Source organism: Melopsittacus undulatus, chromosome 3, assembly GCF_012275295.1.
Source record: "Melopsittacus undulatus isolate bMelUnd1 chromosome 3, bMelUnd1.mat.Z, whole genome shotgun sequence".
In the NCBI taxonomy this organism is placed as follows: domain Eukaryota; kingdom Metazoa; phylum Chordata; class Aves; order Psittaciformes; family Psittaculidae; genus Melopsittacus; species Melopsittacus undulatus.
In genome coordinates this window covers 12,799,272-12,825,832 of record NC_047529.1, presented here as the reverse complement: position 1 = coordinate 12,825,832, position 26,561 = coordinate 12,799,272, and the positions used below count along the sequence as shown (strand labels likewise).

At 44.9% G+C, this 26,561-nt stretch overlaps 1 protein-coding gene across 1 annotated transcript in view; it reads right to left on the bottom strand.

Moving 5' to 3' along the window:
- The window catches only part of IFT172 (intraflagellar transport 172), a 33,515-nt gene that overhangs the window by 6,024 nt on the left and 930 nt on the right, over positions 1-26,561 (bottom strand). Inside the window, exons 4-38 of the mRNA XM_005147394.3 lie at positions 26,365-26,404; positions 23,651-23,716; positions 23,197-23,276; positions 21,660-21,747; positions 20,828-21,042; positions 20,609-20,732; positions 19,474-19,569; positions 18,714-18,875; positions 17,113-17,166; positions 16,496-16,599; positions 15,757-15,842; positions 15,169-15,281; positions 13,331-13,498; positions 12,871-13,007; positions 11,955-12,062; positions 11,377-11,461; positions 10,952-11,044; positions 10,544-10,621; positions 9,923-10,171; positions 8,186-8,264; positions 7,667-7,787; positions 7,149-7,293; positions 6,985-7,074; positions 6,464-6,561; positions 5,468-5,603; positions 5,272-5,388; positions 4,536-4,678; positions 3,750-3,843; positions 3,426-3,490; positions 3,119-3,299; positions 2,504-2,613; positions 1,950-2,079; positions 1,255-1,353; positions 845-954; positions 285-348 (exon numbers count right to left, since the gene is read on the bottom strand). Of these exons, the coding sequence (XP_005147451.2) occupies positions 285-348; positions 845-954; positions 1,255-1,353; positions 1,950-2,079; positions 2,504-2,613; positions 3,119-3,299; positions 3,426-3,490; positions 3,750-3,843; positions 4,536-4,678; positions 5,272-5,388; positions 5,468-5,603; positions 6,464-6,561; positions 6,985-7,074; positions 7,149-7,293; positions 7,667-7,787; positions 8,186-8,264; positions 9,923-10,171; positions 10,544-10,621; positions 10,952-11,044; positions 11,377-11,461; positions 11,955-12,062; positions 12,871-13,007; positions 13,331-13,498; positions 15,169-15,281; positions 15,757-15,842; positions 16,496-16,599; positions 17,113-17,166; positions 18,714-18,875; positions 19,474-19,569; positions 20,609-20,732; positions 20,828-21,042; positions 21,660-21,747; positions 23,197-23,276; positions 23,651-23,716; positions 26,365-26,404 (3,928 nt within the window). The remainder of the gene's footprint in view (positions 1-284; positions 349-844; positions 955-1,254; positions 1,354-1,949; positions 2,080-2,503; positions 2,614-3,118; positions 3,300-3,425; positions 3,491-3,749; positions 3,844-4,535; positions 4,679-5,271; positions 5,389-5,467; positions 5,604-6,463; positions 6,562-6,984; positions 7,075-7,148; positions 7,294-7,666; positions 7,788-8,185; positions 8,265-9,922; positions 10,172-10,543; positions 10,622-10,951; positions 11,045-11,376; positions 11,462-11,954; positions 12,063-12,870; positions 13,008-13,330; positions 13,499-15,168; positions 15,282-15,756; positions 15,843-16,495; positions 16,600-17,112; positions 17,167-18,713; positions 18,876-19,473; positions 19,570-20,608; positions 20,733-20,827; positions 21,043-21,659; positions 21,748-23,196; positions 23,277-23,650; positions 23,717-26,364; positions 26,405-26,561) is intronic.

Below are 26,561 nucleotides of genomic sequence, written 5' to 3'. Positions count from 1 at the left end.
CTCACTATGCAAGCAAGGTTTCCTACTAGCATCAAGGCAGGCATAAACCCACCTAGGTCTTTTTGTCACATGCACATAGTCCCAACCCCTCTATGGTATGGAAGCACAGAGCCAGTATGACCCATTTGGCATGCAGAAACCATGACTCACAGGCACATACAGATTCCTCACCTGTGGGCATATTCAGGCAAAAACCCCATTGGAAAGGCCTTAAGGATCTGCAGGGCTTTTCCTGACAGATCCTGACATCAATTCCTAGCTTGTGAGACATCCCAAATACTTACTGAATCTACCTTTCCTTGGTTCTTTAAATACTCCTTGTAACGCTGGTCCACATACTCCTCTGACCTACCAGGCAGAAAGAATCTTAATAGGCAGCAAGATTAGTAGGTGTCTTGCACCAGTGCAGATGATGGATTCAACTTTGTCTACTCTGGGAAAAGAGGATTTATAGCTGTGCCATGTCTCTCTGGCCTGCTGCTGGGAGCTTAGGCAGAAGTGGGCAAAAAGGGTCTAGCTAACTCTTTGCAATATAATGTGTAAGGAGAGAAAGGGATCACAGGACTTTCAGAAGGAAGTGCATCCATAGGATTATGACAAGGGAAGGGGAGGTAGGGATAGGGATGGGACAAAAGGGGTAATGATTTCCATGGGATGTGTGATGTCAGGATTGTTAAGTGACTTGGGAACAGCAGCTGTGGAGATCAGGCCCCATTGAGCCTGGGAAGGTCACTGTGAGGAGAATTCAGGGAACCTGAAGGTAGCAGGACAGGACAGGACAAGGGATCATATGGGGCTGGGAGAGGAAGCAGGAAAAGTATGATTTGAAAAGTTCAGGGCACACCTGGGGTCTAACTCCTTGGCCACATGCTTGGCTTTGCTCCATTCATCCCCTTCAATGAAGGCATCAATAGCTTCTTGGATGAGATCTAAGCTGAGGTAGAGTTCAGCTGCCTGCAGGGCCAGAGACACTCTCATGGGAGATGAAATCCCCAATGGCACTCTGTAGCCCAGCACACAGCAACAACAGAAAGTCTCTTCTCAACAGATAACCTCCCTTCTCTGCTTCCTGTCTCCTCCCAAGGCCTGTCTCACACTATTCCGGGACTTAATTCCCTCCTTCCTCCTCCTTGAAGACTCTGCTTTGCCTGACTGGATAGAGCCATCCACCCATTACCCCAGGATGTGACTTGGCCTCTTTCCTTTGGATAGAGCTCTCCCTTCCTATGTCAGTGCTGCACAGCCAGCCCTTACCTCACTGTATTTCTTCATGGCCACCAGCTGAGGAGCCACAGTCCGTGTCACCTGCATGCTCTGTGACCGACCCAAGAATTTAATGGCCAACTCGGCAGCCTGTGAAGAGAAATTGTCAGTAACACAAGTGATAAAAGCTGTTCAAAAGGGGATGAAGCTGGGAAGAGCTCAGTCCTAGCAAAAAGACTGAAAGTTAGAGTCACTTGAAATATGGGGTAAGGGGAGAAGAAATGACAACACTCCAGCAACTCAGAGCAGTGAAGCCCAGCTGCTTTCACACATGGGAAAAGATCAGACAAGGATACAATTGTTGTTGAAGTCTGTAAAAGGAATGAGTGGAAAGTATGAACAAGAACACATCCCAAAGGCTGGTGGACATTGACCATGAGAAGAAGAAAGTGTGCTCATCTAGCCAAGGGCTAAGTCATAAAGCCCAGCTCTTTGGTGCAGAGATGTGGGCACAAGGATGCTGGCACGCTGCTGGAAGTGGTGCCAGAGCAAGGATGTCAGTGCAGTGAAGGATAAGCACACAGTCCTTAATATCTCAAGGCAATGGTCATAAAGGATTTCAGACTCTGCAGTGACTGGAGCCTGCAGTGCCCTATGCCCTGGGGTGACTGCGTTATCTCTAGGATGCACTACAGGTTGTAGGAGCCGACAGAGCAGATGAAGGGAACCATAGCTCCTAACTGTACCTTCAGCAAGCACTTTTCCATCAGGGCACTGTTGCTGGGATCCCGCACCTTCAGATAGCAGTCCACTGCCCTGGCATGTTCCCCAGCCTGCTCCCACTCCCGTGCCTGATCCAGTAGCCCTTCTGTTCCACTGTGGGGAGAAAAGTAGACTGTGAGAAAGATTGGGATTCTGCCACAGAGATCCTGTACATGGGGAGGAAGGTGCACAGCAGAGGTAAGCCAGGGACCTCAGAGGGAGCTGAGCATGTGACAAGGAATGTACACAGCCAAGGCAGAGTTCAGACTTGATTAAGGACCCTGGGGAGATGCATTTGCAGTACAGGAGACCTTGGAGAACTGTAAGTGGTAAGAAGACATCCAAGGAAAACCTTAGATGGTAAGAACAAGCCTGGAGTCCCCCAGAGCAGGAAGGAGAGATGTTAGGAAACTTGTGCAGCAAGAAGCAGGTCCTCAAGAAGGAAACAAAGGGATGTCAGGGATCCCATCAGGCTATGTCAGTAAGGCCTAGTGAAAGAGCTCCCTGTTCCCTGTAGCCTGACCACAGCATTCCTTACTTGGAGCCCTTCTTGATAGCCTCCCTGCTGCACTCTTCCTGTAACTCTTCCAGCAGACTAGGCACGTATTCCTTGCAGATCCTCAGGGCCTTGCTCCACATTCCAGCCTCCTGCATAAGCACAAGGGGAAGGAGAAATTTTCACCAGTTCATCAGGATCTCCCACTCCTGGCATCAAATAACACATCTAGCCTCTCCTATCATCTTGCCAGAGGACCCACTGGAAGAAACAACCACAGCAGCACAACCAAATCCTTTTCTCTCCCAAAATGACACCTATGCCTATCCATTCACACAAGCTACCTCAGAGGAAAGTGCTCATCCATCCTAGGTACCTCTGTGGAATGGGCACTTAGTCTCCAAATGAACGTACTTGTGCTACCTCTAAGGGCCATCCATATTCTGACAGGATACTTCCTCCCAGAGCTAAGCTGTGTTGTGAAATCTCTACCTCCTAAGAATAGGTCAGAATTAAGTTCTACTAGGAACCACTGAAATGGTTTCTCTTTCGCTACTAAGCTGGCAGGGAGAGGTGGGATATGGATTTCACTCCTCCATCCAAATTGGGTTCTTGTTCAGTGAGGAAGGCAATAATGTTGCTACAGACTGTGCTCACCTTGTAGTACTTTACAGCCAGCTCAGGTCTCTGTGCTCGCAGGAGGAAGGCCTCTGCTTTCTGGAACTCTCCCTGCTCAAAAGCAAAACGTGCCTGTCCTACAAGCACATCAGCCACACTGTCTGGGTCATAAGCCTCAGCCACACGCTGTGCAGCATCCCAGTTCTGGTTATGCACAAACCTAGGGAATCAACATGAGATGGAACAAGACAGATGGCAAGGAGCAGCCCAATGCTAGAGAAGCAACCAGGCTGGTATCATACAGTGAGAGGAGATGCAGCAGGCCAGGATGGGGAACAATACGTACATCAGCACTGCCTCTTTGGGTTTACCAGCTTTAATAAATTCTGTTTCAGCCGCTTCAAATTTGCCCTAGGAGAGAGGAAGGAATTTATTTGCATACCTTCCTGTCCTGATGCCATCGCATGATCGACCTCCTCTACTCACCAGGCGGCAGAGAGGATTTATGAAGCAAAGATATGTGTGGAAGCTGGGGGGCTGTAATTGTGGAGCCTTTTGGGTAAGCAGTGACTGCAGCCATAAAAGTGCCTGCTGCAGCAGCCCTTAAGGACAACTGTTCAATTACCTGAGTGACCACAGAACTCCCACCTATTCCAGAGGATAAAATTACCTCATCTTCTAGGAACATGGCATATTTTAAGTGGATTTCAGGCATCTTCTGCTTCATGGAGAGGCGGGCAAGTTCAAAAGCAAATTCAAAGACCCTGCAATGAAAGAGAAAATGGGGTGAGAGCAGGGCTATGTGCTGTGAGTGCTTACCTTCATCAACAGCAAAATAGCACGACATCAAGTAGAGCACAAAACAGTGGGAGAGGAGGGACAGGAATGCAAATGGTCCCAAATGAATAGGCAATGCCCATTCCTCTAGAGAATAGGAGCTTTTAGAGCCCCCACTAAGGAAATTCAGCTCCTTCACACTTGGTATTCATGACAGAGACTTTTGGTTCAAACCTGAGCGAAGGTCAAAAGACTCCCCCAGAGCCTAGCAGTGTGGGAGAGCTGGGGAAGAGCAGCAGTGAATGACAGTGCAGTTGGATGGCTGGCCAGGTGCAGAGTGGGGAGACAACTCTTCTGGCAAGCAGTTACTTGAGTACAGTGACATGAGGAAAACCTCCTCCTGTGTGCAGCAGCTCTCTCAAGGCCACTCTGCTGAGGTTAAAGGGTAAATAAACTGCTTTTGCCTGCCCAGCTCTGACTTGACACTTCAGAGACTAACAGGTGGACAGAAAGTTTGATGCGTCAAGGAAAGGGAACGTCTGTGTGAAGTACAGCTGGGGTGGGAAGACATGCTGCATCCTGAACCTGCAGCTACCATGTGCATACACTTATCTTGCAACACCCTTTTTCTCTCAGGTCAGGCAGATGGGAGAGGTGCTGGGCTGATGGACCTGCTTACCCACTGTTTACTGCATAATCAATGGCCATCTCCAGAAGTCCGAATTTACTGAGGAGTTTCACAGCTGCCTCGCCACCCAGGCTCTTTGCCCACATATATGCCACTTGTTTATAGGAGTTTGCTCCCCCATGTGCCTTGGCCACCTGTCCAAAGAAAAGACAGCAGAAAAGCTTAATGCATCCATTTTGTCTTCAGTGGAACAAGCCAGGACTCTCCTCTCACATGATGCCTGTCATCATGAGGAGCACCAAAAACAACTGTTCTCTCCTGAGGAACCCACCTGTAGCCACCGCTGAACTTGGGAAAGTGAGACAAAGGCTTATATGGCAGAGTAGGAAAGACACTACTGCCTCCTCAGCATGGCGCACACTACTGTTAGGTCAGCAGAAGTGACCCCTGGAAATCTGTGTCCACACTGAAGGGGAGCAGTGTTTGAGCAGGGGCTATGGGCAGAGCAATACCTCTGAGGTGCAACATGATGCAGTGGTTAGGAGCAGAGCAGCAACTGGAGGAAGGCAGTCCTGCAGAGCTGCTAGGGGTCAAGCCCTGCTTTTGGGGTGCAATGCTGCAGAGCAGCAGGCACAAGGGCCTCCAGTGCTGTGCCACTTGCTGAGGCTAGGTAGTGTATGTCAAGTCTTCAAATTTTGCAGCGAATAGGGACAGAGCAGTTCCTACCAGGATCCTGCAGTTAAAGGCTGATCCCTGCACAGTGGGACAGGTGTGAAATGATTGTTACCCTGTAAGCTTCTTCCCACATGTCATTCACTCTGTACATGTTTACTGTGGCCTTCCAGTCCTTAGCTTCCAGGTAGTGGTACTCAGCCTCCTGTAAGCGTCCCTCTGCCTCCAACTCCTGCAATTAGAGACAATGAGTTAAGGACACTTTTGTCCCTGCTTGGCTTAGTTGATCCCCTACCATGAGATGCACTCACCTTGCCCAGGTGCAAGTGGGTGTCACTGAGTAAGTTCTTGTGGTACTTGGCTACTAGGCAAACCATCTCATGATACATCTTACAATTCTTGTACATGGCAATGGCCAAATCAGGTTCATTCACAGTGATATACAGCCTGTGATCACAAACACATTCAATAGCTCAGTGAGAACATGACCACTCCCTGCAGTTTCTGGATCCTGCGCAGCTGGAGCCAGGTCCTGGGCACACTGCTAAGAGGCATGACTGGTGTGCTGCATGACTGTTGTGGGCTACAAGGCTTAACATTGCTTGGATAGAACCCTTCTGTTTGCCACCATCAGCTGTAATAGGGCAAAGTTATTCCCTCTGTTTCTACTTGTCCCCCTGAGTTCTAACTTGGAGGGAACCTCTGGGCTTCTGTGACCTGTTCTCATCTTGGCCTCCAGCATGAGGCTGTTAGTCATGTTGGGATGATAACATGGCAATGTCAGCTCAGCTGACTTTTGGCCATCCAAAAGATTAAAGCCAGTGTGATCCCACCGGCTCCCTTTCATGTATGGGCATACTTGAGATCAGGTACCCTGGCAGCAGATATACACCTGTGTTTGTCGCTGTACCTACTAACCTTATTGTGTTGTTATTAATCTAGAAATGACAACATTAGTAACTTGGATGGGAAACACTACACTTTTCATATCTTATCCTCAGCTGACCATGACAGATCAGATGCAGCACTCTGCAGTGGGAAAAAGCCTTGCCAAGTTTATTCTGCTGTGTGAGAAAGCTGCACCTCACCCAAACCTCCTTTCTGTCCTGGTGGACAAAGATACATTAACAGTGACTTTTCTTCCTTTGAACTATGAAATACCAACTCTAGGTCTTCACATGCAGAGAAAGTACCTCTGACCTTTCCAAACCCCAGTTCCAAACTCTGCTCCTGCCAGGAGTACTCTACTCACTACAGCCATTTTTTTCAGGGCTCAGTCTTGGACTAGTACCAAGGAAGATGCTCACCTCTCTGCTTCTTTGTACTTGCCCTGCTTCTCCATCTCCTGGGCCTGGGTTATATAGAGCACAGACACATCTTCCTGACTCATACACTTGACTGCCAGCTGCCAAAAGGAGCACACATAGGAGAAACTGCAGCACATTGCACAGCAATTTCTTCATATATGATGGTAAAGAAGAAGGGAAAACCAATTTCCTTCCCATTACAAACAGGTATACATGCTGTGTGCTCTGCAGAGAATGGGTAGTCATTTGTTACTGTGATGAAAACACACAGGACTGACCCCCTTGGAGAGGGCTTTTGGTGTCACAGATGCATGCACATGAGGCTGCTGAAGTAAAGAATGGACATGCAGGATGTGAATACCAGGAACTGGTGTCTTGGTGACTACTGAATGGCCCCACATTCATCCTTTGGGAAGAGTGCTTGTTGATCAGGTGTTGGTGCACAAGCATCACTACCTCCCAAAGAAAGGCATTTTACCAAGTGGGGTGAGGTCACCAGAAGCTTTGACTTCTGATTTTACCTTGTGAGCCTGTTCCCAGAGCCCAGCCTGTGTGTACATGTCAATGGCATCCTTGATCTGGTCTCCTTTGATGTACAGCTCCTCTGCAACCTGCAGGGAAATGATCATACTCAGAAGTCCTAAGTGACACACAGAGCATCAACGATTGTAGTCTGTAGCCTCACCTGATACTCCTGTAAAGCTGCATAGTGCTGGGCAATTTTGGGGTAATATTTGGCTGCTGTCTGTTTGTCCTGCAAGTCCAAAATGTAGATGGCCTTCTTCCACTGCCTGGCTCCCAAGGCTGCTTCAATGGCCTTAATCGAGCACCTAGCATTAAAACCATAACTCTTTACAGCCAGCCAGCAGCCATCTACTCCAGCTGAGTTAAGCCAAGGAGATCAAAGTGGTCTGCTGCTTAATTCTTCTCCGTGGATTAGAGCAGCAAAAAGGATCTGAGTAACTGGCGAAGCTAAGGGGAAAGAATGAAGAACTAGAACAGCAGGGAAGAGTAATCAGGGCTGAAAGACCTTGGGAGAGATGCAGGAAGACATCCATAGTATCCTAAGGGTCAGCAGAGACTGCACATAGGCACCAGGGGCATTGGCAAAGCGGAATTGAGGTTTACTCAAGCCGCTGATTTAAGCGGATCCTATCAAATCCATAACATGCTTCTGCTTATACATCCATCACCTGTCCCCACCTGGCTTCAATATAATGGTTAATAGCAGCATCCAGCTGTTTCTGTTGCACCAGATGGTCTCCCCAGGCCTCCTCCAGCTTCACAACTTCTCCAGGAAATGCCAGGCGAGCCAGCTCCACTGCTGTAAGGGGACATGAGAGCTGTGGTGCTGAATCCAGCAAGGAAGCAGAGCTGTGGGGCAAACATGGGGCTTGGATGTGGCACAGTGGGAGGGGATTGGTGATTGTCTAATCCACTCCAGCTACAGGCTACTCAGCAATCTGGACCTTGTGGAGAACTGGAACAGGTCCATGCTGGTGCTGTCAGCATGATCTAGGCCTTGGGAACAGGATGCTGTTCTGGGACTGTGTGTGCAGGTACAACTATGTGAAAACATATACATTGAATAAAATGATATATGGAAACTTCAGATAATCTAGGCATCTCTGGGCTCCAGGGCAATAGTTTATGCTGACCACGACAGAGTACCTAGGCTCCTGCTGGGGATGGATGGCAGGAGGGACATATTTAGCACAGTACCTTTCAGGAAAGCACTGCCTTTGCAATAGCACTCCAGAGCCCTCCGTGCGTTCCCAACCTTCTCAAGCAGGTCTCCAGCCTAATGACAAATACAAGCTGACAGTTTCCAGAGCCATTATCACCCCACACCATCACGTACCCTACCAGTCCCATGTACAGAGTTTGTCAGTCCTGCCATAAAGACCTCTCCATTAGCTACGCCTTTCCTACTAACCAAGAACATGGTGGTAAAGAGAACTTGAAGGAAAGACTGCATGTGCTGAGACTACTGTCCTCTCTGCTGATCAACATACCCAAAGTTTTTCTGGTGCACCATCTTCTAACAAGAGTTTTTTGAGACAACCTCCCTTCTCTGCACAGGGGCTGGGGCAGCAACAGCCTCTCTATGACGATGGCCCCTAGGAGCTCCACTATGCAGATGATTGTACCAGAGTTGTCAGCATGAGTAGTGAAGGGGAAAGCTCAGTCTCTTGCAGCAGTTTTTACCCTGTAGGAAAGGGTGGTGGCCAACAGGGTGAGATGAAGTTCAAAGCTTGTAGAACTTAGAATATAATACAAGAAAGGCCATTCTGGCAGACCAAAGATTCATTCTCCTCAGTATTTGAATGGGGGTGAAAGCACACGTCTAGAGAAAGATTGTAAGAATAGAACAAGTGTACACCGGCCTTTCCTAAATTATATCTATCCATCTCTGACAATCTGCATTGTAGAAGCTTCCTGAGTTTGTGTCATGATGCCCTCACATCATCATATTTCATGGCTTTTGACAGATCCTACCTCCATATGGCAGCATTTTGTTTCACAGTTGTTCTTTCAGCTGAAGGCTTACGAAAAGGTAACAAGTTTGGAAAAGCACAAAATTCTCTTGGGTCAAATGAAATGGTGAGAAAATTCCCAAGGTAAAATGAGACTGGAGAAATGTAGTTTAAGCAGGGCACATAAAATAGGCCAGCAAAAAAGAACTGTTTTGTTTGGGTTTTTTTCACACAGCACATACTGAACTGGGTAACTCATAGACAACACTGTACAAAAAGTACAGATGGTTCAAACAGTAATTTAACAAGCTCACAAAAGTAAAATTTATCAAAAGCTCTCACACATAACCCCAAACTTGTTCAGGTACACTGTAGTCTGCAAACTGATGGAAACCACAGAAGTACGCTAGGGGAAGCATCACCCTATGTTTGCCTGCCCTGTTCTTCATTTTTCTTTCTTAAACATCTGCAAGAGGCCTCTCTTAGCCAGGAGATCAACCTGTACACTGATCAGACTCAGCACTGCTTTCTTACATTAACACGACTATGTGCTGTGTGAAAAACATCCTTCTGTTTTAAATGTCACCTAATGTGACAGATTAAAAAATGGGTACCCATTTTTGTGTTATTAGACACAGAGAGTAATCGCTTCTTTTCTTTGTGATATTCACGGTCAGACTGTCTCATAACCATCTCTGTTCTTCCTTAGCTTTTCCATTTAGACTATCCCATTTTCCCAAAGGCCTCCTTGACTATTACTGAACTCAGCTGATGTTGTCAATGAGTTATGATCTTCCCTACTAGTTCTAGACCTCACTCATATATATATACAATGGATGCAGTTAGGATTTTCTCCCAGTTATCAACACAGAATTACCTCCGCTACTTTCCAGCTCAGTCCCCCTGTATCTCACAAAGGCACAGGACAGGGTAAGAGGTTTGACACCACTAAGAAGAAGGTCCAGTGGGGTCGACCACTCACCTGTTCATACAGTTCCCCTCTGATCAGTGCCATGGAGACCCTATTGATGATATCTCCATTGGTCAGGAGCTCATCCCTGCTCATGGCCAGCTGCGCTGCTTTGGCTGGCAGCCCTGCCCGCAGGTATAAGCTGATGGCTGCCAGGTAGTCGCCTTGTCCCTCTTGGACCTCCCCAGCCTTCTCTTCCTGCTGAGTATCCAGCAGCCACTGGTAGTAATCCCGACGTAGCTTATCCAGCATTGGGTGTCCCTGTTGAGAAATGCAGCATTGGTTGATATGGGCAAGGCAAGATGTTGTCCTGCTCACCCTGCAGGCTCTGAACAGCTAGCTGATGGCACCAGACCTCTTGCTGCCCAGTCAGCATAAACCACAAAGACAGCCCTGTGGTTTATTCACCTTTCTGCATCACCTTTCTTTTTCAAAGCCCCAGACACTCCTAAACCAATTTCAGTAGCTTTTCTTCCTCACTATTCACTGAGGTCCACACTTACATCAGTGCAACCTTCCCATCTGCTTGGAACCCCTCCAAGCAGAAGTGAGGCCCTGATAGGGCAGGTAGAGAGAACTCAGACCTCAAATGGACTCCCAGCCAGAAGACTTAAGTTCAGCTATATTCCATACCTTGGCCTCAGCAACAACAATGCATTCATCCCACATGTGCAGCTCCTGGTACATGTCCATGGCCTCCTCTGTGGCATTCTGTGTCAGAGAGTAAAGTGTCAACTTGGAGGCTCTATTTAGCAGGCACATTGCCATTGAGCTCTCATAGACGGCAGGGTCAGGTGTGCAGAGAACACTTGAAAATGTGTACCATCTCCTTTACAAGCATATACATCCTCCCTTACCCTTTTCACACACCTCAGGGCAATCCTATACCTTGGAACAAGAAATACTTCCTTCTGTTTCAAGGAAAAAAAACTCTTCTCCAAGGAATAAACAATCTCTTCCTTTTCTCTTTCACACCAGGGCACAAATCTCCCTTCCCAGAAATAAATGATGCCTTTTCTGCTCCTTATTTCTTCTACTCACTTGCTCCAGGAAGATCATCTCTGCCAGCTTGTAGTTCTTGTCTAGCATGGCCAAGCGGGCTCGCACCAGATAATGGTCTGTACCATCCCCACCCTGCAGACAACATCAATTAGCTTACTCAGTTTACTGAGTGAAAGAATGGGCTGTGGAATGATATAAGGGAGGTGATTGCAAGTGGGGTTTGTGTCATTACAGAAACAAAAGAAGACAGTTGAGGATCACAGAAGTGACAAGACAGGAGCAATATGGAATGACTAGCCAAAAGAGGGACCCGGCAGGTACGGATGAAGAATTATGTAAACAGTTTCTACACAGCCAAGTACTGGTCTGTAGCAGGATACTGATGAGCATGGACAAAGAAGACAATTGTGTATGCAAGGAAAAGGAAAGCAGCTGCCCCGCACAGCAAAAGAAGTTTGACTTACATGCTCTTGAGCTGCCCGGTCAGCAATGATACTGGTTTCATGCAGAAACTGAGCCTTTGCCATGTTGCCCAGAGCTGCAAAGCACCTGGAAAGAGCAAAGCAGTTGGTCAATAAGTGGGTTTTGTTGCCCACTTTTGGTCCCAGAGAAGAAAATCAGAACCTGGGCAGCAGACCCAGCTCTGCAAGCTGGAGAGGTGGGGTAACCCTGCTTCAAGAGAAGGATTTTGCCAAGATGTGCCCTCTAGCCTTGCTCCACAGGAAAAGCCACATACACGACGAGGGCTCCTGCTTCACTTCCCCAGGCTTCAGAGACACACTGAGCTTGTCCATGTCTGCCAGGTCCCCGTAGCCTCCCTATATACTGATTTGGGTTCCATGAGCAAAAATTGATGCTACAGAGTGATGTCTTCCTGACCTCAGTTCTAGCATTACTGTCTAGGATGAAAGGGTGAAGTTCTTGCCTGGAAGCAGAACACTTAATTCTTCAGTGCAGTGAATATTCCAGGACAATGGTTTCTCTGAGAGATTCATCAAAGAGAGTGTTTAAGCCTTAAAGATGATATAGCTTCTTTTTGTACCTCTTTGCAATGTGCAGCTGTCTAGCTTCCAAAGCCAGTCTGCTTAGAGTCTTCCACATGGCCTCAGCCTCTGCAGACATTTCCAGTGTCTCCAAAAATGCTGTAGCCCTTGAGACAGAGAGATTTGCAGACTTTCAGTAACAGAAGAGCTCTCTGAAGAAAGTCATATGTTGAGACAGGAGCTTCCTAACAAGAGTTACACTGAAAGCAAAGCAATCTGGGTGTGACCAGTTCTGAAAAGGATTGTTTAACACTGGGCCTGACATATCAGAGAAAAATTCAGAGATCTAGGTCATCGCTGCCTGGGCTACTTAGAGGCACATGCTCTGCTACAGGCAGTGTGGGGCAAGTCCAAAGTGTTGTGTCTGAAGCAAGTCCCCAGTGCAAAGAAGTCTCTCAAGTGGTAATAGTTCTATGAATATATGAATTTTATTTGCTGGTCAATTTTAAAGCCCTATAACAATGCCAGCAGTGCCCAGGTGTCTACCATGACTGCTTCAAGCAGTTTTTACCCTGCACAACTCCTGAATGTTTCCATGCACCATCCCTGGAGGGGCAGCAGTAAAAGCATCTGAGTACCACTTCACATCTGGCTGCTATAGAAGACACACTTGTTCACTGCAGTTAAGTGAAAACTGCCTTCAGTGAATTTCTGTCAGTGTCGCTGGGACCACAGCGGCCAGTTTCTTGTGCCACTGAGCTTGAAACCACAGAGCTGTGAGGGTGAAAAGGTGGAACTCCTGAAGGATTCTGCTGCACATTATAACCAGACTCGGCACCAACATCATACTCATCACCTGAATTTGAACTCTGTATGGAAAGCTGTGCTGCTGTAACTCATGGATTGCTGACTCTTAGACACTTGCTACATGAAGTGGGCTACCTGCCATCACCATGTGATCTATTTAGCACTTACCTGTGATAATCCCCATCATCAATGGCAGTTCCAAACTCTATGAGGCCTTCATCCAGAGTGTAGGATACAGTGTTCACCCCTTCAGATACTATCACTTCAGTCTTTCCATTATGCCGTTCCAAGTCTACAATATCCCCCTGGAAAGAGAACCAGCTATCAACATACCCATGTCCTCCTAAAGTATGCAGGGTAGCAGGGATGTGAGGACAGCACTACAACAGCTCTGCTCATTTCATGTTCCGCTGAATGAGCTCACACTGAGCAGCTCCTTGCTATATTAACTATCTCCATCTTCTGTCAGAAGTGCCTGTCACAAAGTTGACAGATGAGCTCATATTTTGTCCAGAAGAAACTAGCAGTTCCCTTCGGTCTCCTTGTCTCCTTTCTGCAACTATTCCCACACACATGAGCAAGAAGTAATAGAAACTGCTGGAGGTAATCCAGGTCTCCAGAGTTTTACCTTCAGAGGAAACATGGTGACTCGCTCTGGAGCATCAATGTTATACCAAATGCAGAGGCTGTTTCTGTTCTGAGCCACCACCACATCACTGCCTGGGACCCACTGCACATAGGAGCAATAGTTCAAAATGGTAGTCTTGGTGCTGCTTTCAATGTCATAGAGATGCAACTAGAGAGGGGGAAGAGGAGAAAAAGGCTCAGCTGGGCTCATATCTGGACTGCTAGCTCACATGAACATCACAGGAACATCTGAGCAAGCACCTCTAAACATATTACCCATTAGGTATAATTATTCTGACACATGTAGCCAGAACTCCCACACTGTTATTTACACACACTACTATGCAAGACTTGTGTCCTTTTTTAACCCTTGCAGTATTTTAAGCAGCATGCTCAGATCCTGCCTTCCGTACTGCTAGGCATGTACATATATAAACCAGAATTGTGCTTTTTCAGTTCCCTCTCAGTTGGAGAGCTGGAACAGGAGAATGGTCTCTTAAATCCTTCATGCAAACTAAGAGGGAGACCAAGAATGGTCTTCCTCAGCTGTTCTGGGCTGAACTGTGCATCCTAGGTAGAGTACTATTGCAAGAACTGCTGCCATTAAGGTGAGAAGATGTTTGTAGAATACACTGCCCTGAAACAAAACTGACAATTTGGAAGGTGTAACTTGACACATGCCATAACAAAGATGTGTAATGTCTTGTAACTTAAAAGTCCTTGACTATCTCTGCTCCTTGTCATAATGGTCCTCACCTAGCAAAGGTGAGAAAAAGAGGGAAGAATTGTGCTAGTCTTATGAATTACCAGACAAAAAAGAACAAGAAAATACATTTTAGTCTATACCAAACTGGATGGAGAGACATGTGCAGACATAGCTTAGGAGAATCATGGTACTGTCTGACTTAGGCTGGTGGCAATATTTAGTGAAGTTGTCTTTGTGGCCTCTTGAGAAGCCTAAAAAGGAGCTGGAAGAAGCAACAGCAATCTTGATGATGCCACTGTCTCTTGTTGAGACAGTAAATTAAAGGACCCAAAGCTAAACTGAAAAAGACTGCAGAAATAAATATAAGGAGAAATATTGCTGGGAAAGTTCTCTCTTCTCACATGATAGGAAAATACAGCTTTGTGGAAATGTACATATCACTTACAAACAGAAGTCTGTTTCAGCTGGAATCACAAAAGGACTTCTAGGAGTCCTTGTTCTGTGATGACCCAGAACCAGAACTACAGTGCTTGTGCAAGAAAGACTACCTCCAGCACACTCCTTTGTGGTAAAGAGTTTGTGAGGTGGCAGATACACACATTGTAATCTTTCACTAAAAAGTTGAGCACTCTGGCTGCTAGCTGGTAAGCTTGACAGCAATTAATCAGTCATGGTCTGGGAATCAGCACAAGCCAAGGACCATATCAAACAAGCTATCTGGTTGTGACTATGCTGTTTTAGATAATTAGAGAGTTCATCTTATAGACATAAACCAAGCTGTTGCAGAGAACACCTTTTTTATGTGCACATGTTCAAGTGCAATATCCTGAGGTTAACCCCCTTGTCTCCATCTCATAGCAGAAGAGCCTATGATTTTCATTTTCAAGTGTGATGAGATGAAGCAAGATGTCTAGTAACTGACTTCAGGATTAGCTGTGATTCAAAACAAACATCAAATGCTGCCAGTACATGTAATCTGAATATAGTCTATCTTTCACAAAGAAGTGGTCAAAAAATCATGAGTACTTCAAATGTGTTTTTCACCTCCATCCCTCCATTCAGGCATATCTATCTGTCTTTACCTCTCCCCAGCATGCCATATTGCCACACTCCCCCAGCTGTGCCTGCCTCACCCTCATCTTCTTGTCCCTGAAGAGCAGTTTGTGACCCGTTTCATTCAGCTCCAGCCAATCAATCTTGCTGTCATGGCTGATGGTGCCAGTGTTGTAGCCAGCAACAAGGTCCACTTGGGAAGGAAAGAGAGGAAATAGTGTAAGTACCTAATGTGTCTCAAAGTGCTGAATATTCAGTGCTGCCTTATGGGGATCAGATGCCTGGGACCTAACTAGGGCAGGACCCCCTACAAACTGCAGTGACATTTTATCTTGTTGCCTTATCAACAGTAGTAACTCCTTCCACCCTTCTGTTAGCATGCACAGGCAATGCAGGCAGCAATATCATCATCATACTGAACTGCACAGAATCTCAGGTCCAGGACACACACAGCCACCCCACAGCTGTGTTCACACCAGGCAGCCAACCTGCCAAAAGTAAGACAGGTTGTCTGCAGCCAGGCAGAAGTAATGTAAAGGGGACCTCCAGGAATCTGATGCTTGGTAGAGTGAATACAAAGAAGACCTGCAAGGATATGCTGCTTGGCACAGAAAATGCAAAGGAATCAAGAAGGCTGACAAATACTGGGGAGGAAGGTTTATATTCACCTGTTGCTATAGTCTTGATGTCTATCAGATAAGCCAGCCGCTTGTTCTCCTCCACGCCTCTCTGCTGTCTCTCATTGACACGGACACTATTATTTGAAGGCAATGATGATTGTTACCTTTATTACTCTTTAAATTCACAGGACTGAATAACATAGTCTCTACCAGATTTACCTGCAGTTCGCCCAAGCACATGGGGCCTCCTGCAGTTCTCTGACCTCTGACTCTTGCACAGTACCTATAGCTTCCTCAAGGGAGAACAAAACTTTCTGATTCATGGCTCCATTCTGGAAGCTGCCCCTTTGGAACCAGGGTCCCCAAGAGCAAATTAGTTATGCTGCTTCCACCTCTGACCAGTACATGATCCTGCCTTCTCTTGAATCAGAAAATAGAGTATGGTATTTCAGAGGGACAGAGGAGGTCCTGCTGGCATCTTGATTCCCTGATAACGCTGTACACGGATAAGCTTGATGCAGAGATGCTTCTATATACAGAGGTCCCTCTTCAGCAATAGCCAAGTCAGGCTTAAATAAGCATGTATCAGAGGAAAATGGACTCTTGTCCTTCTAAAACTTTACAACCATTAAGTGTAACTGAGCAATTAAACCCCACCATTGGTCACTGTCAGAAGCAGATTACTCAGGTCCCAGTGTCTACAGAGTCAGACACTTCCAAGTGTATATATCTGAGGTCAGTCTCACAAAATGCTTGAACTGGCCACAGAGGTAGATATACCACTTACCTGATAAGATGAGGGCTCATAATTTCTGTGCGGACAGACCCCAGAATGTCATTGCTTCCATATTCCACCAGTGTCAGTTCGCCACTGTTAAAGATCATGCAGACCTGAAGGTAAGAAGGGAATAAACATTTACAGAATATCCATGTAAGCACATATACCTACTAGTGAGGTGTGCAGAAAAGAACTCTCCTTCACACAAGTGTAAACTCAAAACCCCTGAGATGAGTAAGGAATTGTCCCTGACTTCTTCCTGTGACTGACAGCTTTTCCTCAGGGTTAGGGACTTTAGTTCTGGGCCTATCAGTCCTGCAGGAGCTAAGCTATGATCCTGTACCTCTAACATCCTCCTCTCTGGCTGTTGCTCTTTTATTGCTCCTCTCTCCTGTAGGGTTATGATTTATATAACTTGACAGTCCACACACTGAGTTTGTTTTGTACCTGGCATGTGGAAAAGGCAAGTATGGGGAGGAAGCAGATGAGGATCTGCATGGAGAGAGTAAGTCCAGGAAAGTGCTGAGAAACAGGGTATTCCAGAAGTGCAGATGACACTTTTTCTGCTGGTGCACACACAGCTTTATTCACCATTCATGAGTAACACCTTGTCCCATCCAACTTACACTCTCAGTGTCGAAGGAGAACTTCTCATTGCCTCCAGATCCTTGCCAGGCTACCTACAAAGCAAGGGCATGGAGTGAGCAAATGCCAGGCTGACAGCTCCTGCAGGGTTGCAGGCACTGTGGTCCACTGTCCTGCACTCAACTCCCACAACAGATAGCAAGAATTATACTGCAGAAGGAGTCATGTTCCAGCACTTCAGCTGTCAACACTTGTTCAGTCATTCACAGCTTGTAAGTTACTCACTCCCCTCTCCTTTTTTTAACCTCTGCTTCAGACTCCTGATGTCTTTATGTAGTATCTTATTGCCTTCTGGACAAGAGACCTTTATGTGACCAATGTACTCCCTCTAGCCTACCCTTTCACAGGCACTTCTCCACCTTCTTCAGACAAACTTTATTATGAAAAGCACCCCCAAAAGCCCCTTTCCATCAATTAATCTCCACAGAATCAGTTATACCATTTGTGGGGGCAGAATCTCCCCACCTCATGTAGCTGAAACCATGCTTTTTTGGCATCATGTTAGCAATGACTGATCAGCATATTGCCAGTGGGGCACTAACTGATTTGAGAAGAGCACTGGATAATACAATAGTTACTGTGATGACAACAGGCAAGTGGTCAGAGAGGCACAAAACTGAAAGCCAAGGCTGCAACTGTTGTTTTCCTTCCTTGAGCAAGAGCTCTAAGTCACTGCTTCAACAAACTCCAATGAGACAGAAAGATGATAAATGGACTCCTCAACCTTATTCTTTACAAGAAGTGAGCGTATCTGTGCAACTGAAAGAAAAAAACTCCTCTGTGCAGTATGATGTAGAGAAGCCTGGGAGATTTAGCCTGGACAGATTTTCAGATGGATTACCAAGTATCAGTGTCCTTCAACTCAAATCTGTAGTCAGGAGCTCCTGCTCCCAGCTACGCTGATTAGCACAACATTAGACTGACTAAAAGTATGGAATGCCTGTGAGAACAGAGCAAATATGTTCTGAAGCCTATATAATACTTTTATCAGGTACTAACCGACTGCCCATTTTTCTCCAGGCTTGGCACATAGGCTCAGCACTCAGTGCATTGTGAGGTTCAGGGTATGGACAGTGTATTAATTTTGTGGTACCAGAAATGATAATTGCATAAGCTGTGGTACTGAAGTGATGGATGAGGTTTGTTTGGTTGGTTTGGTTTTGGGTTAGTTTGTTTGTTTTCAGGGTTTTTTTTTGGCTTCTTCAGCCTGGAGAAAAGAAGGCTTAAGAGATCTCTATGGTGATGCCAGGCTTTTGTTTTGGCAGATGCACAATGAAAGGGTGAGAAACAGTCATAAATTAAAATAACAATTACAACAAGACTTAGCAAAAAAGCTTTCCTCATGAGGACATAAAAGCATTGGAGCAGGGAACAGAGAGACTGTGGAATCTGAGCAATGACATTCAAATTTAATATTGACTTTCCTTTGGGAAGCAAGTTTGATAAGAGACCTCCCAAGGTCTCTTCAATATTATTCTGTGATTCCTTGAAAATAGATATATTGTTCCAAGCAGAAAACACATCCTTTGAGATACAAAGTTAAGCATTTGACACTCAAGAAATGCCACAGATTTTCCAGTACCTCACTGAGCTTGTTGGAGCTGATGTCACCCAGCAGTAATGTGTCTGAGGTATGGGCCACCAGATATCTGTCTTTCCCTAAGATCTTCACCTCATCAATCTCATAGCCATACTGGGATTTCAATACAACTCGAGTTCCTGTTGAAAGGTTCTTCACAATGACCTAGAGAAAGTCAGAAAAAGCAATATGAGGCCATGCACAAAGAACACAGACTTCTTGCCCCATGGAAGATTACACAGTAGATGATACTTGGGTATTAGGAAGTCTCACATCAATTCAATCTACTTTTTAAAGAAACTTTACCATTCCTTTTTATGGGATGACAACTGTAGTAGAAGTGTGGGATTCTCACTTCTGCCATTTAGAAGTTTCTAGACCAGCTGAAGGACTACTCAGGCCCCTGAGGAGGAGCCACCATCAGAGAGTCCTGCTCTTACTTCTCACCACAGAGGAGTGCCTAGACTGCTAACTCATCCTTACTATCTCATTTTGAATGAAGTTGCCTGAAATTAGACAACTTAAGGAACCTGCTTTTGGCATGGAGGTATCCCACACAAATTCACAAGCCAGGAAATAAACTCCATTGTCTTAGTTTCTAGCCAATTTCCACCCAGCCTTGACCCTGTCCCTGGAGTATACCCTATGACTTTTCCAACAAGCTGATATGAACAAACCATGGCTGCAGAACTCCAAATATGTCTCGTTTTAGCAAGCATCTCATTTTCATCAAGGGACATGACCTCACTGGATATTCTCTTACCTGGCTTGGTCCCACATACGTCATTTCAAATTTATTTTTATAAATGCTTCTGTGAAGGCAGAAGTCAAATTGTTCAACTCCTCCACACAGAGTGCCCTGGGGAAACAAACACATTGTACACAGTCAGTGAATTCTGCTAAGGAGAGATATTCCAGACCCTAATTACATGAAGAGGATCAAAGGTGAGACAGAATTCCACAGGTCCTGGCTGCTCTGGGGAACACGGCTCAAGCCGCCAGATGCCTGAGGACCAGTTCTGTCTTGACTTTTTTGAGAGAACAGCAAGATTGAGAAATTCTCAGAGAAATAAAGCTTACCAAATACTGGCATGGACATGGCAGAAGGAGAGGAAGGGTTAAAAATCACCTTTATTATCATCTTCCCCATTATCTTTGTTTACCACTTCTCCCAGTCCCAGCCTTCCAATCTCTCCTCTCTTTCAGCAAAATCATTCTACCTTTATCTTTTTCTTTATAACATCCCCATTCTTTTCACCAGTCTCCTATCCATTGCCTCCTTCCCCTTGTCTGCAAGTATTTGTTCACATGTTCAATAATTCCGTCTGAAAATATGTCAAGGATTTTTGATTGTTGAACATAAAAAGATGCAAAACCTATTAAAGAAAAGTTGTATGTAGCAACCTTCCAAAATCATTTAAGTGCTTTAAAGAGTTATTTAACTTAATATAGAAAATTTGCAGAAAGATTAACATAAATAATTAATTATCTTTAAATAATTAATTAGCTCAATAGAGAAAGACAGATCAAGACCCAACAGCTGAAAATAGAAGAAAGACAACTCTCAACTGAAATATAGCACATAAACATGAGCATAAGAGAGAAGCTATGCTGACCTTATAATGCTTCTGTGAAAAAGGAGGACTGCTGCTGCCAATGAACCATTGCACAATCATCCATGCCATTATATTTTATTGCTTCATACACTGCACACTATACATCTGACTGCAGCAGTGTCCCTTGCACAAGGTCTCAGCCTTGTATCTCACACCTAGGTGATGGAGTGATCACTCTCATAAGCCCTCCCTGTATCACATCACTTTGAGTGATGTGAGACACATGAGACTGTCTCTGGTGTGTGCCTCAGGGGCTCAGGGTTGCTGACTGATGATACAAACCACACAGATGCGTGAACCATCCCCCTTCCATGCTAACGCTGTGACGGTGTAGAGGTGAGCTATTTCTTTGGGATTGCCTTCCTCCCAGGCACTGCGGCGTGGACTCCAGTTCAAAACCCTTAACCTGTGAGAACAGATGAGAAAGCAGAGATAGGAAGCACTGTATATGTCTGAAGAAGAGAGCACTATAAAGGGGAGACTTCACCATCAGCACCATACCTATCATAGCTGCCAATGACAACAGATTGGCCACCAGGACTGGCAGCTGCTGTGGTGAATTCCTTCTCTGATGAGTCCCGGGTATAGTCAAAGGTTTGAATCACGTTGCCCTCCTTCCCATAAGCTACAATCTTCTTATCACAGCCTGCAGCCACAATACTACTAGAAGCCCAGGCGAGGGCATAAGGAGGACAGGGATGCATCACCAACTTACCCTACAATAGAAAAGAAAGAACATCCTGAAAACATGAATGGCTCTAGCCCCAAACTGGCCTCTGTGCTCAGCTATCATGAGACCAGCATGAGGCCCTCCTGTAAAGTCCAGTTCATGGGAGTCACTTTGCCTGACCCAATCTAGGAAGGTATACTGAAACCAGGACTGAGAGATGAATCAACTCTTCCATTCATTTAACCTGGAGAGAAGATTCCCGATACCAGTAAGACCAGTATCATTAACTAGACTGGGATGGGCTCTTAACATAGTAGAGTGTATATGTGGTTTCAGCATATCATGGTAGTGAGCAGACATGCTCAAACTGCTTCAGCTGGAAAGAAAATATCTGAATGAGAACAACATTCCTTTCACCACAGCTCAAAGCATAGAGACTATTCTCATAACTTCCTCTCTTACCATCACACTCATCTTTATTAAGCATCTAGTTACTGGTCTGTTTTCATCAATGCTCCATAACACCTGTGCCTGCAAACACTGACTGTAGCTCCTCCCCAGATCTGCCCTCTCTCCACAGCCTGATTCCTTTCCAGAGCTCTTGAGCTGGTGACTAAGCTGTACAAACAAGAATTTTACTCACTGAAAAAGGAGTTTTGATACCTGTGATTCACCTGAGCCCTCATCATCAAAGAAAAAGCGTACTATAGTTCCATCTGCATGGCCAGACAGGATTCCTTTCCCCGACACACTGCAAGGAAACACAGACAAGATGACGCAATTATGCAGTAAGACTTGCACCTTAACTTTCATATTCCTGTCCAGAGGAGCAAGTCCCAGGGTGATCACTGATGTTCCTCATCAAAGGAACCTTCACCAAAGACAAGCTGCATGATTAGCACAAAAATATCCAGTACCTGTATCAGTGTCTGTAAAAAAGAACTCCACAAAAGTATGGAGAATGGAAAGAAGAGTGACCAGTTAAGTATCTTCATCATGTAAAATCACAATAAACAACTTTCTGTATTACTAAAATGCAGAGAAGAAGCTAAGTATCCCTAAGTGGAATAATGACTATGCATGCAACTTCTGATTATCAAACAACCCTTGCATTGGAAATGCTACAGAAGTGAGGCTGGATATTGTGATGCCAGGAATCCCCCAAAGCAATGCAATTTAGAGGAAAAAACATATGGACAAACACTCCAGGCCTAAGTCCATTATTTGTAGCATTAATGTCTTGGCAGAAGCAGGGAGAAAAAAGCAAGGAAGAAGAAACAGGACTAATGCAATGTGTTCAGAAAGAACACTTCTTAATGATGATTCAAGTACAGAATACAAATCGTATGAACACTGTAACAATCCAGGAATCATATATGTGTCTTCTGTTGACTGCAATCCCAAATTTGTTACTGATACATATCAATAACAGCATGAGTTGTGCTTAGAAATAAAAGGGGGGAGTTGTGACTGGGGCAGAATGAGAGGAGGACAAACAGGGAAGAGAGATTGGGAAAGAGGGGGGCATGAAGAGGGAGGAGGACAGAGAGCAAATAGGAACCTTCTGGAAGAGAGGCAAAGACAGATTTTGAAGGGATTTCTCAGCAGTAGGAAGTCAAAAGTCCTGGACTAGCTTTAGTTTTTTCTAATTTGTTTAGCACTCAAAACCCCGAATGACACCATTTAATGAAAATCCCACTGCTAGGACCATCACATACCATTTTTTTTAGGTAGATGATACTAAAGTAGCTAAAATTAAATCTTAATTAAAATAATTTAAAACTGCACTTTATTTTCCTAATTACAGCCCTGTCACAGTTTCAGCTGGCAGAGTATTTTTACTTTTCTTTAGCCCTTAAACTTGATTAATGTTAGTAGTTAGCCAGATGAAATTGGCAAATTTAATCTTTATCAAGTACTGGATTAGATAAATCAATGTATGTAAGTAATCTCACAGGGACTTGCATCCTGAAATGTGTTTGAGGGATAACCAAACTGCATGGGTCAGTCTGGCAGAGCCAGGTATCAGATTTTAAGAAGGATTTCCTTTTGGAAAGCACACTATTTTATTATCTTGATGAGGAACTAACAGCAGAAAGACACTATGGCAACCTTCCATACTGCCACCAGTTACACCAGGGCCAATAGTGGGTAGGAGACTGAGCCAAAGCAGTGTAGGCTAAAGCAATGCCATACTCACTTGGAAGTTAGCGAGACCACATAGGAATCTGTCCCATAAATGGTGGAAGACTTGTTGTTCTTTGTGTTTGCTAAACGAACCTAAGAAAGAGAATCTGATCAATGTTGCTTCTGTCTGAAAAATGTGGATTTCCCCCAGTGTAACATCCCCACAGGTTTCCCAGTCCATGACCAGCACCAGCAATCACAGGAAGCTCATTGCATTCTGGCAGTTTGAAGAAGAAATTGAAAAGTTGGGAGTATACTTCCACATTTCTAGAAAGGCTTGGGAAAAGAAGCAAATGGTCCAGCAGAGCCTTCAAGGACTAGCTGGAAACCAGAACAAAAAAAGTCACTCATGTAATTCCGTGACCAGTGCCACATAGTAATGGCTCCTACCCTACAACCCGGGTGCTTGCAAGCCCTGGTAGCTCCTGCATGGAAAAGAAAATCAGGCAAATAACAAGTTTCTCTACCTTTCCTTCGGCAAGACCAAAGACAATGATATTCTCCGCTGGCCACGATAAGCAGGTCACAGCACTCTGCCAAGGAGGAGGTAAAAACAGAGATAAGAGCTCCACTCTACTTAGTTTCTTGCCCCATTGCTACACAAGACAGATCAGGAACAGTAAGACCACTCAGACCAAGAAATAGAAGAGATGGGGGCATTTGGACAGACCTTAAAGTAGGATTGAGTCCTTCCATGCTGAAGCTTAAATTGGATGATAGTGAGCTGAGGTGAAGAAACAGGTTCAAAGGGCTAAAGCAGGGCATCAGAGCTATACCAAATGTGTTCAGTATGGATGCTCTTATTGGAGGATTACTTATTGATGAGATGTGTGGCTATTTTAAAAGTGGGGTTTTTTTTCAACAAAATGTATAAACCAAAAATAATTTGATACTGCCAGCTTCTGTGATAGATATGAGAATACTGCTACATTGGACTTTCATTTGATGAATCAGAAATAGTCTCTTTCTAATTTACAAGCAAGATGGTTATCAGATGCTACCAAGTAGGTCAGGTAGAAGCAGGTTTATTAAATTCAAACCAAAGGTATTGTCAAAATCTGAGGTGGGGGTCAGGATAAATAAAGCTGATCACAAAACCCAACTGTAACAGAGGGCCAAAAGAGTTAGTGAAACCACTTCACATTTGAACCGAAGAATTTCAGTCAATAAGAAGGCTGGTGTTTGGAACTATGCCACTAGTACTAGCTTCACTAGCTCATCTGCTCCTTTTTAAGCATCTGGGCCTGCTTTAGACATATATACACCCTCATTTATTCATTTCATTTTGTATCCTGCACTCTTACCGTTCACATCAGCAAACACAGCTATAAGCAGACACGAAAATGTCTCTGGATACCTAAGCTGCTCACAATTTCTATGTCCAACCAAGGACCAAGGCACATTTTTTATTACCCGTTTCCCACGCATTCATATATTTCATAGAATCATAGAACAGTAAGCCTTGGAAAGGACCTTAAGATCATCAAGTTCCAACCTCCCTGCCATGGGCAGGGACACTTCACACTAAACCAGGTCACTCAAGGCTCTGTCCAACCCGGCCTTGAACACCGCCAGGGATGGAGCATTCACAGTTTCCTTGGGCAACCCATTCCAGTACCTCACCACCCTTACAGTAAAGAACTTCTTCCTTATATACAATCTAAACTTCTCCTATTTAAGTTTTAACCTGTTACCCCTTGTCCTATCAGTACAGTCCCCAGCATCTTTATAGGATGTTTCCCTCCTTACCTGCCAGCCTCTTCTTTTCAATCTATCACAACCACAAGCAGTCCAGTAGCTTAGAGACAGCCTCACAAAGTGGTAATGTGCTCAGCTACTAGTTCATAGAAGTCAAATTTTACATACTCATCCTGACCCTTTAGCAGGATGCCTTGTTTGCCAGCAAAGCTGAATAGTGAGACTGTATTCATAAGATGTGGAAGAGTACTTAACAGGTTTTTAAAATGGCAGGAGAGGAAAAGGTATCAATGAATGATCTCTCATCTTGACTGAACACATAAAAAATTTGTAAATAACAGTATTTAGTTACAGGAGAAAACTGGACACTGGGGAAAAACCACACATATAGCATTAGAAAAAATAAAGGATTTATTATGATAGAAATGGCAGAGAAGCATGAGGAAAATGAAAGAATGAGAGAAAAGAGAAAAGAATGACTACATTAAAAATACAAAAAAAAAATGGATGCATGCTGTGCACAGCATTTAAGCTTGTGAGAGGCAAGCAGCCTTGCACCAGGCTGTTAGCCAGGTGCTGCAGCAAAGGAGAGCCTGAGAGGTTGATGCTGCCTTTCACCTGAGAGGCAGCTTGAGAAAGCCTGGCACAGAATCTCCAGCAACTCCCTTAGAAGCAGCTCTGCCTCTCTCTTCTGGGGATTTGGTCCAGGAGGCTGATTCCTCCTAACTGGTACTGGCTACTTCAGAGGCCAACCTAGCAGAAAGCTTCTCTAGTGACACAGAGCAAGTGGGTGTCACAGTGTGTGGCTGGAAAGCCTAGGGCAGCTGCTGGACATTATCTCCTGAAGGTAAAAGGTGTAAGTCAGTGCACTGCGTTTTCTCATACAGATGGCTTTCTATGTAAGGAATTTATAACACCTTTGCCTTTCATAGATACATCCTTGCCACAGATCTAATGAGCTGACTGCTCTCTGACACATGCAGAAAAAGCTAGAGAAGCAGAACACAAAGAAGGCCAAGGAAATAACCTGACTGAAACCACAAACCTGAGGCCAAACATGCAGAAACTGTGCAGTGTGACTGAATTCCACACACTTTACATTTTGTTTAATAAGGAACCCTGGGGCTTAGAGTTGCCAACCTGTGAAAAACAGCAGGGCTCACAGTTTCTCCTGTTTTTCTCTTTCAACTTCCTTAAGACATTCTGTCCACTGGTGCCTAAAGTAGCCCCCAAAGTTTTGTAAGTGATGACATTGATTATTTAACCATTAATTACTGTTTGTACCTAAGCAACAGGAGGCCTCTGAAGCTTGGCAAGTAATACGTGCCTCAAAATGTAGAGACTGTCTTTGGATCTACCTGTATCTTTTGGAGATCAGACACCACTGACAGTTTTGCCAGTGTGAGTGTGAAAAGAGAGGCCTCTAGTTGTCTACCCTACATATACTGGAGAAAATGGAGTTAAACAGGAGTCTGAATCTCACCGTTTGGATGAACTTGTTGCATATCACCTTCTTGTCACCCCTGCAGAAAAAAGTTGACAAACATTACTATCGGCAAAGGTAGTGATACTGCCTATTCTACTTACCCTACTTCAGCTTGCTTTAGTATTACCAAACACAGCCCATATAAGTTTTGTACACTATTACAAGCCAATTTTTGGCAGTAAATGTCAAAACCG